This window comes from Neophocaena asiaeorientalis, unplaced genomic scaffold (assembly GCF_003031525.2).
Source record: "Neophocaena asiaeorientalis asiaeorientalis breed wild unplaced genomic scaffold, Neophocaena_asiaeorientalis_V1.1 scaffold72, whole genome shotgun sequence".
Taxonomy (NCBI): Eukaryota; Metazoa; Chordata; class Mammalia; order Artiodactyla; family Phocoenidae; genus Neophocaena; species Neophocaena asiaeorientalis.
In genome coordinates, this window is record NW_020185336.1 from 7,011,039 (window position 1) to 7,027,403 (window position 16,365).

At 37.9% G+C, this 16,365-nt stretch overlaps 1 protein-coding gene across 2 annotated transcripts in view; it reads left to right on the forward strand.

Annotated features, from left to right (window-relative positions):
• The window catches only part of BAZ2B (bromodomain adjacent to zinc finger domain 2B), an 89,105-nt gene that overhangs the window by 46,900 nt on the left and 25,840 nt on the right, over positions 1 to 16,365 (forward strand). For both annotated transcript variants that reach the window (XM_024735990.1, XM_024735991.1), the window contains 2 exons: positions 1,823 to 1,885; positions 2,903 to 3,047. In XM_024735990.1, coding sequence (XP_024591758.1) covers positions 1,823 to 1,885; positions 2,903 to 3,047 — 208 coding nt within the window. The remainder of the gene's footprint in view (positions 1 to 1,822; positions 1,886 to 2,902; positions 3,048 to 16,365) is intronic.

The following is a 16,365-nucleotide window of genomic DNA, read 5'->3' on the forward strand; positions in this document are numbered from 1 at the left end:
ATTGACATATATACACTACCAAATGTAAAATAGATAGTTAGTGGGAAGCAGCTCATAGCACAGGGAGATCAGCTCGGTGCTTTGTGACCACCTAGAGGAGTGGGATAGGGAGGGTGGGAGGGAGGGAGACGCAAGAGGGAGGAGATATGGGGATATATGTATATGTATAGCTGATTCACTTTGTTATACAGCAGAAACTAACACAACATTGTAAAGCAATTATACTCCAATAAAGATGTTTAAATAAATAAATAAATAAATAGAAATGATGTTATTATTACCACAAATAATATGCCTAAATGCCTTTGTAAATTGGTCCCCTAAATTTGTGTAAAGAGTAGATAGAGAATGGTAAAACTATTGAAGTTTTCCTTTCACTTCTTTCTGTTGGCAAGATAACTATACTGGTTTAGAAATATCTGTTCGTGAGAGTGGTTGGTGGCAGTGTGGCTTTTTTAAAAAGCATATAGAAAGTGAACATCAAAAACAATTGCTTATGTTTTTTAAACCTGAGATGTACCTACATTTTCTAATTAAAGGACAACTTTCAGAAAGAAGGAAAGTAACCTTATTTATATATTATGTACCAGGAACTCTGCTAGTTGCTTTCAGATCTGTTCTTATTTAGTCCTCACAAAAATCCCATGTTACAGATAATGTTATCACAAGATAATGTTATCACCAATTTACGGATTAGGAAACAGTTTTAGAGGAGTTAAATAATTTGCCTATATGAAATCGTGCAGCTGAGGTCCAAAGAAGCACATATACTTTATATTATGTCATGCTTTCCCTCTATAACATATACTTTGGGTGTAGCTTTCCTATATTCATTTTGTAGGATGAAAAGTTTTATATCATCACAAAATTTCTATTTATGAAATCAGTACGCTATATAGTAGGGATTATTTTTCTTCTAAAAGCTCAAAATGTGTTCAAAATATAACTTACCCTTTTTTGCTCTAAAATGACTCTTTCAGTTAATGATACCAATATTTTTGCAGTCTCCCAGATTTAAACCCTTAATACCATAATTTACTCCTTCCTTCATCTCCCTCACACATTTCTGCCTCGTATCCGTGAGCTGCCAGGACTTAACAGTTCTGACTGTGTACTATCTCTTATATCCATTTCCTTTTCTCCTTTTCTATTTCTTTTATCCTAGTACGACCCACATCCTCTTTTCCTCTTGAATCATTGCAACAATTTGCTAACTAGATTTGCCAACTGTAGTCCTTTCCCTGCTCCAGGCCATCTTACAACTATTACCATACTAATCTTTGTAAAGCATAGTTCTGGTATTTAATCTCCCTCAAAGGATCATATTATTGTCCATTGCCAAGCACTTACAGCTCTAGATAATTTAGCCCTAAACTCATCTGTGCCTCATCTCCCCACCTTACCTCTTCAGGTCAAACTCTTTCTGAAATGCCCTGTCCTCTTTTCTCTGATCAATCAAATCCTAACAATTCTTCAGTAGCTGATTAAAACATAACTTCTTCCGTATAGCCTCTCTTGGTATAGGTTCCCACTAGAAGTAATCTCACCCTTCCCTGAGCTCCATGACTCTCAATCTCCACCTCTCTTGAGGTCCTTATAGCTTTCTGCTGTTTGGCAGTTTTTATTTATTAGTGTAATGTTTTATGTGTCTCCCTACCAGATTAACGCTTTATCGGGAGCAGGAACTGATATTGATATTCTCATTTCCATGGTGCCTATCCTAGTACTTTGTATATAGGAAGGAGGCTTTCATTAAATATTTGCTGATTGAATAAATAAATCTTAAAAACAGGTAAATGATACTGTATTTTGTTATGTATAGGATGAAGGTGACCAAGCAGCAAGTGTTGAAGAGCTAGAAAAACAGATTGAAAAACTGAGTAAAGTAAGCACTTTTCAGATTACAGTTTATATCTTTTATTTTATTTTATTTTTTTGCAGCATTTCAAAAATCCACCTTGTATGGGATTAGGTTTTCTGGTTGCTAAATAAAAACAAGCTTTTTGTAACTAACTAAAATGAGGAGCTTTAGAAACATTCTCACAATTAAACCTTAAAAGTTTAATGCCAAGGTTAAAAACTTGCCTCTTAAGACATGGTACTAAATTTCACCAGGGCCTCTATTCTTCAGGTCTTCTTTTAAGTATAAAATACCAATAAATGCATGGTTTTATTTCTTGGAATTAATTACTTTAAAAATTCAGTCGAATTTTATGATAAGAGTTTTGGCAGCTCATGTCTTATTTTATATTAGTACATTTGTGGATTTTATTTTCGCTGGATTTGTAAACTATAAATGTTTATGAACTTCTCATTAAACGTTGAATTTCAGTAGTATTAGTGAAGTTTTAGATGAATTTTTTGTTTTAAAAAAATGAGTTTTTAAAAGTATTATGAAACTGATATTATGAGATACCTGTATACTATAGCCATGTTAGATTCATCACAAATTTATCCCAAAATTTAGTCATATGTTACCTAGGTTTACAACATGAGTATAAAAATAGGCAAATAGAGGTCTGGTCAATTACATATATGAGTGTTATTTGTTACATATTGTAATCAATAGAATTAAGCCAATTTGCTTTGGCTTAATGAAATACCTGGTCACACTGTTTATTATTAAGTATAAGACATGCTTTACTATACTATACTTGATAAAATAAACTTAACTCTTTAATCCACGGCAACAAAAATATTCCATCTACCCTCAAAGTAATTTCTATATTTATAAGTGTAACTAAAATTGAAGTCAGGCTTGTAATATTTAACTCTTTTGCTGTCATTTCCCAGTAGTGAAATTTATCTGCTCTAAAGGCATAATAAGTGTAAAGTCGCTTATGTATTAATTTTTAAAGCACTTAACATCCGTAGCTTAATTATATGCATCATTTTTTAACAGCAACAGAGTCAGTACAGAAGGAAGCTCTTTGACGCTTCTCACTCTTTACGTTCGATGATGTTTGGCCAGGATCGTTACAGACGCCGGTACTGGATTCTTCCCCAATGTGGGGGGATTTTTGTAGAAGGCATGGAGAGTGGTGAAGGTAGGAACTATTAATCTGTTACAAAGTAATATAAGGAACCATATTTTTAAAAAACCCTGTTACTCCTTCAATATATTTTGTGCTTCCAGAATCAAATCTGCTTTATGGTTAAACATTGTAAAACCTTGATTCCCATTCCTTTTGAACTCATAATGCCCCTTGCTCTGATAAATATTCCTTCTCTCTCCATGATTTTTCTTCTGCCACTCTTTCTGACATCAAACATGAACTATTCTTTTTCTTTAGCAGACAAAGGTCTTCACCTGTATTATCCTTTATAACTACTCCTCCATTTCTCTTCCTTCCCATTTTCAAGTTTTCCAACATGTGGTTTTATTCTTTAACCTTCCCAACAAGCATCCATCCCAACAGTATCCCTGGAGGTAACTTGCTTCAATCTAAGACCCTTATTATAATCCTCATTCATCTTGAAATCTTGTTCATGTTTGAAATTTGTGATCACCTCCTCCTCCATTAAACTTCTTCCTTTCTTCAGTTCTGTATTACCACACAATTCTACAGTCTACCTTTGGACTATTTTTTGCTGGCTCCATTCCTGTTACATTAACTAGCACGTAACATAATGCATATACGTGCTCAATAAACCATCTGAATTGAACTTTTTAGAACTCTGTACCTGGACATTTCCAAATGTTTAAATTCTGATGGGGCCAAAAGTGTTATGTCAGTGCTTACAGGTTTCAGGGTATAGCTGTTTCCCCATGGTGGTACATGGAGGTAAAATCTTCTTGCAAAACATTTTTTTTTTGGAATACCCACTATATGCCAGGCATTTCTAGGTACTGCAGGAAGTTGAAAGATATGAAAAACATAGTCCATGCCATGTAGAAATTTAACAGTCCATTGGAGAGAGGGGATTGATTAATCACATAGACATCTAGAACAGAAATCATACAAAGTAGTTGTTTTTAAATTGATGTAGATGTTGATTTAATAGGATAGTGTGGTGGGTTCTTTTTTTAACTGTTTGCTTAAAATATTTAAAAATATATTAATTAATTAAAATAATAAATTAAAAATAAATAAGTGGGACTAATCATATTAAAAAGCTTCTATACAGCAAAGGAAACCTTCAACAAAATGAAAAGGTAACCTATTGAATGGGGACAAATATTTGCAAATTATATATCTGATAAGGGACTAATATCCAAAATATATAAAGAACTTATACAACTCAATAGCCAAAAAAAAAAAAAAAAATCTGATTTAAAAATGGACAAAAGATCTGAAAAGACAGTCTCCCAAAGAAGATACACAGATGGTACATGAAAAGATACTCAATATCATTAATCATTAGGGAAATGCAAATCAAAATCACAGTGAGATATCACCTCTCACATGTCAGAATGGCTGTTATCAAAAAGACAAGAAGGGCTTCCCTGGTGGCACAGTGGTTGAGAGTCCGCCTGCCAATGCAGGAGACACGGGTTCGTGCCCCGGTCTGGGAAGATCCCACATGCCACGGAGCAGCTCGGCCTGTGAGCCATGGCCGCTGAGCCTGCGCGTCCGGAGCCTGTGCTCCGCGACGGGAGAGGCCACAACAGTGAGAGGCCCGCATACCGCAAAAAAAAAAAAAAAAAAAAAAGAAATAAAAAGGGCTGGGGGGGGGGGATGTAGAGAAAAGGGAACCCCTGTGCACTGTTGGTGGGAATATAAATTGGTGCAGCCACAATGGAAAATAATAAGGAGGTTCCTCAAAAAATTAGAACTACCATATGATCCCTAGAAATCTAATTTAAAATGACAAAGCTGTGAGTCACTTGAGGGTGCAGAGCCTTGGTAAAGCTAAAAAGCAGATAAAGAAATGTCCCGGTGAGTGGCTTTGCCTTAGCTGTATTAAGAATCACCTGAGAAGCTTAAAAAAAAAAAAAAGTGAGCCCTAGCCCAGAACAATTAAATATCGCTCAATTTGATTAAGGGTCACGTCATTCTTAGTCACCTGGGCATGTAAACTTGAAGTTATCTAGGACATAAACTTTTCCTTCAAAATATCTGAAGTCAGTCTCTCTGCAACACCAGTGAAATCAGGTCTTTTTCAATATATATCTGAATTATTACCGCTGTCCTCAGCTTCTCTCTGTGCAATCCCCTTCTTCCATTGCATTCTGGCATTGTATCATGTCTCCACTCCAAAACCTCAAATGACTCCCTGTTGCCTATAAAATGTTGAAATAAATCTGTATGTAACCTGGCATTCAAGGCCCTCTATAAATCTGACCTCAAAAGATCTTTACATGGTTCTCCAGTATGAATGTACATAGACCAGTCTATTTACTGTTGCTCAACACATGTGTATTCCTCCCCCTGTAACTTCACTGTGCTTTGCCAAATTCTGTTCAATGTAATGCTAATTTGCCTTTTCTTCAGACATCTAAATTTTGCCCATCTTTCTTGATCCAGCCCAAATCCTAGCCCTTTTGAAACTCTTCTCTAGCTTATTTAAGTGGAACCAATTTTTACTATCTGTGAGTTCCTAGAAAACCAAATAATGATACCATTATCTTGGCACATTGATCCACATACTATTTATTTATTTTACTTAAATTTGATAATCCTTGTATGTACAACTTTTTATTTTCCATAGTGTTAAGCATAGTACCTTATATACCTAGGCACACTAAAAATGCTTTAATTAAGAAAGTAAGTAAATAATTAAATGTCTATAAGGTTTATAAGAATAGCTTATAGGAGACTTTCTTTTTTTTAAATGTTAGGCCTCTCCAGTTAGATAGCATTAATTGAATTTGTAGTTGTTAGAACTCAGTTTCCATTCAGGCCCCACCACTTAACCTCTCTAGACTCTGATTTTCCTCTCTACAATAAGGATCATGTCACATAATGAATCTAAAAGAGCTACAAGATGATATTTAACTATTAATTGTACCTTATACTATTATTTGGGTTCATTGCACAGTACATGGGAAAGGTAGGAATAATTTTTTATTTAAAGATTATTTACTCATAAAATTTTTATTAATTCGATAATTTACATCTGCTGTATTATTCTAAGTGCTATGGAAGTCATAAAATAATTAACAGATGTAGATTCCTTTTCTTTAATCATGTTTACTATGCACCTATACTGTGCCTTGTACTGAGTACTGTGGAAATACAAAAGAATCAATTAACCTATCTCTATCCACAAAAAGATCACAGTCTAATTGGAAAGATATAGCATATATGAAGACACAGAACAAAAGCATGTAAATATGTAATATTATAGGCAAGTACTATATCTGAGAGGCAAGGCTGATCAGGATGAATAAGTACCAGCTATTAGAAACTACCATGAAATAAGAGGGTAATGAAAGTTAATACAGTGTTACCAATATGCTTTTTTTTTTTTTTTTTTTTTTTTTTTTGTCTGTGTTGGGTCCTTGTTGCTGCGCATGGGCTTTCTCTAGTTGCGGCGAGCGGAGGGCTAGTCTTCGTTATGGTGCGCAGGCTTCTCATTGGGTGGCCTCTCTTGTTGTGGAGCATGGGCTCTAGGCGCATGGGTTTCAGTAGTTGCAGCATGCTGGCTTAGTAGTTGTGGCACATGGGCTCTAGAGCGCAAGCTCAGTAGTTGTGGCGCGTGGGCTTAGTTGCTCCGCAGCATGTGGGATCTTCCCGGACCCGGGCTCGAACCCATGTCCCCTGCATTGGCAGGCGGATTCTTAACCACTGCTCCACCAGGGAACCCAACAATATGTATTTTTATATTCTGCTCATTTATCACTTTTTAAAAGTTCTATAAAAGCACAGTCTTTACTTAATAAAGTTAGATTTAATACTCATCTATTTAAAAGTTTAAATACACAAGTTTTTTTAAAAATCCCTATAATATCATTATGATCAATAATATTACACAGAGATGATAATCAGATCTTGGATTACCTATATGAGTATAAGCCCTGTGGAAAAATCTCCCACTTCTAGAGTGAGTGTATAACAAATTTTAGAACTGTTTGGAGTGAAGAGAGAATCAAAATTGACCCTCCTGTTGGTATAGCTAGTGAGTTTCATCTGGAAAGCAGCAGAGTATCTACATTTGTATCCATCCATTCATCCATAATATGAACAACAGGAACCTCCCAACCACCTACTGAAATCATGAAAGGTACCAAAAAAGGAGAGGAATATTGAGGTATAAAAACTCAGGATCCTGGGCTTCCCTGGTGGCACAGTGGTTGAGAATCTGCCTGCTAATGCAGGGGACACGGGTTCAAGCCCTGGTCTGGGAGGATCCCACATGCCGCAGAGCAACTAGGCCCGTGAGCCACAACTACTGAGCCTGCGCGTCTGGAGCCTGTGCTCTGCAACAAGAGAGGCCATGATTATGAGAGGCCCGCGCACCACGATGAAGAGTGGCCCCCACTTGCCACAACTAGAGAAAGCCCTCGCACAGAAACGAAGACGCAACACAGCAAAACTAAATAAATAAATTAAAGTCTTTAAAAAAAATTTTTTTTAAATAAATTAATTAAAAAAAACTCAGGATCCTGGCATACCAAATAGAGTCCTCATTTCTGCTCTTCAACTCCAGGAACTTCATGAAAGTAGGAGCATCTTTATGAGGTATAAGCAGTATTCAAAGTAAAAACAGTCCAAGGCAGCCAGACCAGACAAGTCTTACAGAGGTCATTGTTGAAGGGGTTGGTGCAGCTATCTTTTATTTTTTTAAACACAACATGATTATATATATTTTTTTCATGATTATATTTTAATACACAACCAAAATGCAAAACACCATAGTAAACTGATGGCAATAAAATATAATATTGATATTTCATTTGCATTGCATGACAGATGGTTAAACATCCTTAGTCCTAAATGAGTTCTTAGAAACCAGTAACAAAGACATTAATAAACCAAGGGAAATTAAAACAAAAACAAACCAGAAGAAAATGAAATAACACAAGTGACTAGTAAGGATTAAGCATATATGAAGATGACTGAGCTGAACAATAACAGAAGAAAAGCAATTTCTTTGAAATATCATATGACTAAAGATTAAAAATTTAACATTTGTACAGTTTTAGGAAACATACCCACATAAACACTGGGGGACAAGATTGATGAGGTCCCATGTATATAGTAGGGGAAACTCTAATTTGGACTCAAAACTATAAAATTTTGGATATCCTTAGTTCTAGCAGTTCCAATTCATTGGAATGATTTCAACAAATTAGTTGGATAAATTTACAATTTATATATAAATCATGTTTACTGCATGGAAAATGTGTAGCTAGTATATAGACCCCCCAAAAATGACTTGCATATTAATTTATCAGTACACCCAAAAGTATGTGTACAAAATTTCATTAATAGTAGATAACATAGTCGGAGGTGGCAGAATTAGAGGAGGAAAAAAGGCATTTAAGAAGTAAAATATTGGGCTTCACTGGTGGCGCAGTGGTTGAGAATCCACCTGCCAATGCAGGGGACACAGGTTCCAGCCCTGGTCCAGGAAGATCCCACATGCCATGGAGCAACTAAGCCTGTGTGCCACAACTACTGAGCCTGTGCTCTAGAGCCCGCGAGCCACAACTACTGAGCCCACGTGCCGCAACTACTGAAGCCTATGCTCTGCAACAAGGGAAGCCGCCACAGTGAGAAGCCTGCACACCAAAACGAAGAGTAGGCCCCGCTCGCCACAGCTAGAGAAAGCCCGTGCACAGCAACAAAGACCCAATGCGGCCAAAAATAATTAATTAAAAAAGAAAAAGAAGTAAAATATTATACTTCACAAATTTCCACATCCTTTGAAATTTTGAAAAAGATGATTTTTTGTTAATCAATTTTAAATTTCCCTGTGATAAGTGAAAAATTTAAATATATGCACTTAATACTTACAGGAGCATTGAAATGAAGCCTCAGAATCACACCATTCTGAGCTTCTCCATGTAATCATGCCACCATCATTCACGCTTCTGAGATTTAGTCCAATGGCAGCAATGAGAACAGTCAACAAGCCTGGTTACAATTGGAGCTATCTTTTAGAATGCTATTTCTGCATTCTCTACTGCCTGTGGGTAAGGGGGAGCATGAATCAGCCACCCAATACCATATTAGTAAGCCCATTGTTAAATGGCAGAAGCTGTGAAAAAAATCCCAATTGTTTGTATAATTTTTGGAAACTCCAATATATAACAAATACGTTTCAGTCTTAATAGTATGTGTATTGTCTGCACACACAAGGGACACAGTAACTCCATATCCAGAAAAGGTGTATATTATTCAGTGGCTAGAGGAAATCAGATATCCAAAAGCTAACAAATGTCATCAGAGTCTCTTTGTCAGAGACTTTAGTCACAGATACTTGTAGTGCTACTATCAAATAAAGTTGACTAAACAGGGTTGTTAAATTGTGAAATGAGGTTGCTCAGTACCCCTACCTGAATCTCTGCTTGTTTAACAAATGCAATCTTGGGCTTCCCTGGTGGCACAGTGGTTAAGAATCCACCTGCCAATGCAGGGGACATGGGTTTGAGCCCTGGTCTGGGAAGATTCCCACGTGCCGTGGAGCAACTAAACCCGTGTGCCACAGCTACTGAGTCTGCGCTCTAGAGCCCATGCGCCACAACTACTGAAGCCCGCGTGCCTAGAGCCCATGCTCCGCAACAAGGGAAGCCGCTGCAATGAGAAGCCCGCTTACCACAGCGAAGAGTAGCCCCTGCTCACTGCAACTAGACAAAGCCCATGCACAGCAACAAAGACCCAACACAGCCAAAGATAAATAAATTTATTTTAAAAAAAAGAAGAAGAAATGCAACCTTTCTCCTCCAGGTATGCAACACTGTTGCACAACCTGGCCCTGTAAGTATAGCTGGGTTTTGGCAACATACCTGACCAACAGGTATAGAAGCTACCAGTAGAGGTCACAAAAAATAAGTCCAACTGATATGTGGGCATACTTGTGCAGGACTTAAGTACCCCAGTCTGTCCATGCCAGGTATGCAACCTGAGGAAGGAATGAGTTCATGCAAAAGCTTTTGCAGTGATTGTGATTCTGGTCTTCCAGCCATAGTGAACCCAGAATCCCAACCCCAGTAGGGAAATGTGTTTGCCACGGCTCTGTTGCATTCTGGAACAGTAGATACTTGGTTCCTCATGTCTAGCAAGCCCATAAACGTTTGAGGCTGTTCTCTTTTCCAGCATAATGAACTGAGGAGTATGGTTAGTGATCCCTTGGAGGAGACCCTGGGGACTGAGCCCAGCCCTGGTCCTCCTTAAGTTTGAAAGAGCTTAGGTCAGGGAGCAAAGAAACCTGGCTTCAGGAGTTGAGTCAAACTCATAAGGTGGAGCTGATGTAATCCCATTTCAAGAGAGTCAAGTTAATGTAGGGTATTTCCCTCAGCTCTATTCTCTGAGTTCTTTTCTGAGGAGTGTAGAGGCCATGAGATCTTACCAGATGGTTTGTGGGAGTGAGGCTTAATAGCTGTAATCCCTGAAGGAGATTCCTTACCAGGGACCTTCTCCACCTAATCTTCTGGTGTCTCCCACTCTTCTAACAACTCTTCAGTATAGCATGTGAACCATTCAATATTGTGTCTTACCTCACAGGAATCTTTTTCACGGTCTCAGGAGGTCTTTCAAGTTTCTGAATAGGACCACATTCCCGCACTCCAGGATTACACAACCATCAACTTCTGTCCTATTAATCCTTCTGCTTATGAGCAATACCACACTTAGTGGTGTGCGGGAGCCTCTGCCAGAAGTCTAGCCTGTCTTTGATTCTTTTTTCTTTTTATCTTCTCCTTCCTTTGTTCCTTTTTTCTTTTTCTTTTGTACGGAAACCTGTACCACTTACTAAGCTCCCTCTTTCCATTTCCTCCCCTGAGATGGGGCGTGTGTGACCTAAAAGAACTATTTCATTTCTATCAGTGCTTCACACGTGATGGAGTAAAGTCAAAGCCGTCGTCCGCTCAGGGGGACCTGTTCTGATTTGATCATTCAACATACTTTGCACCAAGAACATGTTGTCAGGCCTTCCCCTCTCAAGCCCTGGGTTTTCTTATAATCATGCTAACGCAGCCAGGGTCTCAGAACAGCTACATCTTCTGCGGATCTAGTCCCACTCACATTCAAGGGTCAGGAAAATCACGGGGCTATATTTTACCAACACTACCAAGCATTCAGTTTGGAAACAGGGTGGCAACGCCTATCTCAGCATTATTAGTCAACCCACACTGCTCATTCAGTGACAGGGGCTTGTGTTCCCCCTTCTCAGCTTCATTTAATATCACTGCTGTCCCTCCATCATGCAAACAAACACGCCAAACCTCTAAGGATCCTTCCAAGTGCGTATGGTAGTAGACCTGTTGAGAACCTAGTTCTTACTCTGTACACTGCTGGATTTCCTCCCGCTGTTGTGTCCACTCAGATTCCTTTAGAGCATGCCTCACAATAACTGGCTTTTCACATACACAGGGGCCAGTTGCCTCATGTATTAGTGGGAGTTTGCCCCACTTTCCCTTCTAAAGGGGCTGCCGTCACCCTTTTTAGTTTACCATCCCCCCCTTAGGGCTCATGAAAATCTCTAAGCTGGTAAGGAAGAGAGACAGAACTGGATTTCAAGTCAGCTTGTCACCACTAGTCATCCTCTTTAGTATACCACGTTTATGGCTTCTGCCATCTTCAGGCATTGCTACTAAGACCATTCTAACTCTACCAAGTGAATTACCACTGACCCCAAGAAGGAATTCTTCCACCCCTGGGTGCGCCTCTTCCAGAAATCCATGACATCAGGATTTTGTTGGTCACCAATTGTACAAGATGCATGGTCACAAAAATCACTAGTGACATACATAGTGCTAATAACAGCATAATTTATTAGTGAAGGCAACTTATAAGCAGAGAAGTTACAGTATATAGGATCTCCCAGCTCCCATAATGGTTCCATAGGACTTGGATGTGTGACAAGAACACTCCAAGAGACAAAACACTATACCCCATACCTTGCTCTCTATTTATGGGTTAGTGTAAGAAGGGGTAAGAAGCACTGAGTTTCTCTAAGTAACAGTAAACATATCAAGGGACCTTTGGGTCTAGGAACAGTGCTTGCAGGTATGCATACCAGGAATCAAAATCTACACACCAAGGATCCTGAGAACAGTGTTGACATTGGCGGGCTAAAGGCCCTGCTATCCTTCTGCTGGCCCCCAGGAAAGTGGGAAGGAAGAAAGCCCCATGGCCACTCAGCCAAAGCCAAGGATTTGTTGCCCTTCAATTCACTGTTCTGTTTGGGGTCTATTGGATTGTGGATAATTCCTTCAATATTGGAAGGAAAATGAAACAAGTTTTTTGTACTGTGATGTGAATATTACTCCTCCATTATGTATTAGGATATGTTTACAGCATTAGGTCTGTAAGTGTAGAGACTAATTCCTGTTAGGATGTGTGGAGGAATCTTACCTGAAGGCTGAAGGTCTCATGGTAAAAGGCATCTTTTTAAAAAATTCCCGGATCAGACTGGGAAGGAACAATCCTAGATAGACAACGATAAGAACCTGCTTCCTTGAGTCTTCTCCACGGTAATAGCAAGATGTCTCCTAGGAGCTGAGTTGTGGTAGTACTGACAACATGAATTCAGTTAAGGAGCTGTGAAAGTACTCCTGAGGTTAGGCTATACTGAATGGGTGAGAGCCTTTGGGGTGAACCCTGGGAGGAAGCCACTGAACAGAGACCTGTATTCTAAATGCCAGTGTTTTTACATTTCTTGTGTTCTTTGTTTGTGTTTCACTTGGATTTTAGTAAAATCTATTTGAAAGTTTTAGCCTACTTCAGCCCAACTAAGGAGAGGCAAAGGAAAAAATTTCATTCGAACTGAGAATCGTGGACCCCTAGGGTCCAGTGACAACTATTAGGTAAACTAAAGCATTTCAAAGTGATTCTGATAAAACTCAAGAAGACATAGTCTCTTTTCCAATAGCAAACTTGCTCTTATTAGGATTGGTTTCAGTTGGTTTAATTGGGAAATGGTATTTTCTTTGTCATTATATACTTGCAGTTACTACCAAGGAAATCAATCAAGTGAACGGCACTCCCTGTTTCATCTCTTACTTATTTTCCTCTTCTTTAGTCTGTTTTGAAGACTTTTTTTTTTAACATCTTTATTGGAGTATAATTGCTTTACAATGGTGTGTTAGTTTCTGCTTTATAACAAAGTGAATCAGCTATACATATACATATATCCCCATATCTCCTCCCTCTTGCGTCTCCCTCCCTCCCACCCTCCCTATCCCATCCCTCTAGGGGGTCACAAAGCACTGAGCTGATTGCCCTGTGCTATGTGGCTGCTTCCCACTAGCTATCTGTTTTACATTTGGTAGTGTATATATGTCCATGGCATTCTCTCACTTCGTCCCAGCTTACCCTTCCCACTCCCCATGTCCTCAAGTCCATTCTCTACGTCTGCGTTGAAGACTTTTTTTAATACTCATTGATACATGTCAAAGAAGTAAGGGCTGGAAAGAACAGAGGATTGTATGAAATAGGAGATAGACAACTATTTAAAAAATCTTTTTACTAGATATCCTGTATATTTTTCAAATTTTTGAAAATAATTTTACACCTCTATTAGAGGTTTAGTTGTTTATAATTAAGCAATTTGAATATAAAAGTTAAAGACAACCACGAATAGGCTATTGAAATGTATCATCAGCTCACTTTCCTAGGTGCAAATGGGAAGTCATCAACTAGTCTCAAACCAGTAAAAAACTTGTCTGTTGGTTGGTTGGTCTGTTTGTTTTTGGATATATGACAGTGGTTTTTGAGATACTAGTTCTCAGAATAAATCAAGCACAAATATTAATATTTCCTTACTAGCCAATAATTTGTGTAAAGTTAAGGAAATTTGTGAGCATGGGTATTTGGAGAGAATATTTGTGACTCTTTTCATGTGTGCCTAATTGGAGGTGATGAAGTAGGGTGGTCTTCTAAGGGCAAATGTGCAGAAGTGCATAAAGATCATATGAGGCACAATATTTTTTTCTGGCTGTTTTTAAGATTTTCTCTATTATTGGTTTTGAGCAATTAGATCATGGTATGTCTTGGAGTAGTTATGTATCTTCATGTTTCTTTTGCTTGGAGTTGAGTTTTTTGGATCTGTAGTTTATAATTTTCATCAAATTTGGCAATTTTTCGGCCATTATTTTTTCAAATTTAATGACCTTGCCTGCTAATGCTACTGTCTTGTCAGTTTGAGGTTAGTTTTCATTGATTGAGTTCTCTAATTATGTATCATTCATGTATGTCTTTTAATTTTGATTGAATGCGAGACATTGTGAATTTTACCTTGTTTGGTGCTGGATATTTTTGAATTTCTATAAATATTTTTGAGATTTGTTTAGCTGAAACACAGTTAAGTTACTTGGGAAAAGTTTGATCCTTTCAGATCTTTCTTTTAAAATTTGTTAGGCAGGACTAAAACAGTGCTCAGTCTAGTTTATCCCCTAACTAGTAAAGCAAGATCCTTCTGAGTACTCCACCTGATGGCCGTGAATCTTGAGGTTTCCCAATCTGGTTGGTAGGAACAGGTACCAGATACCCAGCCTGTATGAGCACCTGGCACTGTCACCTCCAATCCTTTCAGGTGGTTCTTTCCTGGTCTCAGATAAGTTCCTCACATGTACACACTGCTCATTATTCAGCTGAATACTGCAGATCTCTGGAGTTCTCTCTCCATGCAGTGCTCTCCTCTCTTGTACTCTGTCCTGGGCACTGTAGCTACTTTGATCTCCCTGGACTCTCAGTTCCATCTCCTCATCTCAGGGAGTCTGCCAGGCTCCACCTGGATTTTTCCTCCCTATGCTGTAGCCTGGAAATCAACCCAAAGCAATAAGCTGGGGCAATCATAGGTCTGACTGTGTTTGTTTTCTTTTTTTGTTGCCTGAAGTCCAGTTTCTTGCAAACTGTTGTTTCATATATTTTGCCTCTTTTTTGGTTGTTTCACGCAAGAGTGTAAATCTAGTCCCTATTATTCCATATTGTCCAGAAGCATAAGTCTGAAGTATAGGATTTTAATTTGGGGTAGAAACTAATTTCAAGAGAAGCATGTGAAAGCCATTTCAAACATTAGTAGAGGATTGGTTAAGTTATGATGTATCCATAAAATAGAATATTATTCAGCTGATTGAAAAAAATGAAGTACAGTTATATGTTTTAGCATGGAAAACTGTCTAAGGTATTTAGTGAAAATATCAAATCCATCCTTTTATTTCATCGTTCAAGAAATATTTATGGAGCTTCTGTTTTATAGCAGCCACCATGTGAGGCATTTGGGATCCAATAATAAGCAAGAGAAACATTGCTCTGCTTTTAAAAGCTTGCTGATTTAAATTCTAGTGGGTGGGAGTAGAAAATAAACAGATAATTAGGTTATTGTTTATAATGATAAATTCTGTGACGGAAATATGTAGGATGATATTCTAAAGTGAATGGGTAAAATAAGACACAAGGCTGTATTGTACAACACAGGGAATATAGCCAATATTTTTAAATAACTGTAAATGGAGTATAACCTTTAAAAATTGTGAATCACTACATTATATACCTGTAACTTATCTAATATTGTACGTCAACCATATGTCAGGAAAACAAATAAATCAAGTGAATGGAATAGGGAACCTACTTCAGATAAAATGATCAGAGAAAACCTCTGTGAGGAAATGACTTGATCTGAGACATGAAGGATGAGGAGCCAGTCAACAAAACAATATCCCAGGCAGAGGGAGCAGCAAGTGCAAAGTGCCCAGAAAAGGAAAGAACTGGGTATGTTTGGGAAGCTGAAAAAAAGGAAGAAAGGAAGAGCAAGGTTAGCAAGGACAAGAGTGGTCAGAGGTTGTAGGAATTTTCAGGAACCAGACCATACAGCATTGTAGGCCTTGCTTAGGAGTTTGGATTTTATTCTGAGTTGCAGAAAAGTGAAGGGTAGTATCCATTTATGTAATACTGCAAAATGATATTCCTATAGATGCATGTAAGATTTCCAGAAGGATATATAGATATGATAGATTAACCGTGGTTACCTCTGAAGAGTAGAAATAGGGACTAAGCGAGTAGGGCAGAAAGGGTTTTCTTTATACCTCTCATTACTGAATATTTTACCTTGGACATATATTACTTTTCAAATTGAATAAAGTAGTGGATTTATATTTTTAAAGAGTTCTTATAAATTATTTTAAAAACACTGTTCAAAAATATGAACCAGAAGTTCACAAAGGAGAAATGCCAGTAAGCCCATGAAAAGATACTCAGCCTTACTGGAGATCAGAAAAAAAAATGCAGCTTAGATTTTTATCTCCCAGATATTGAC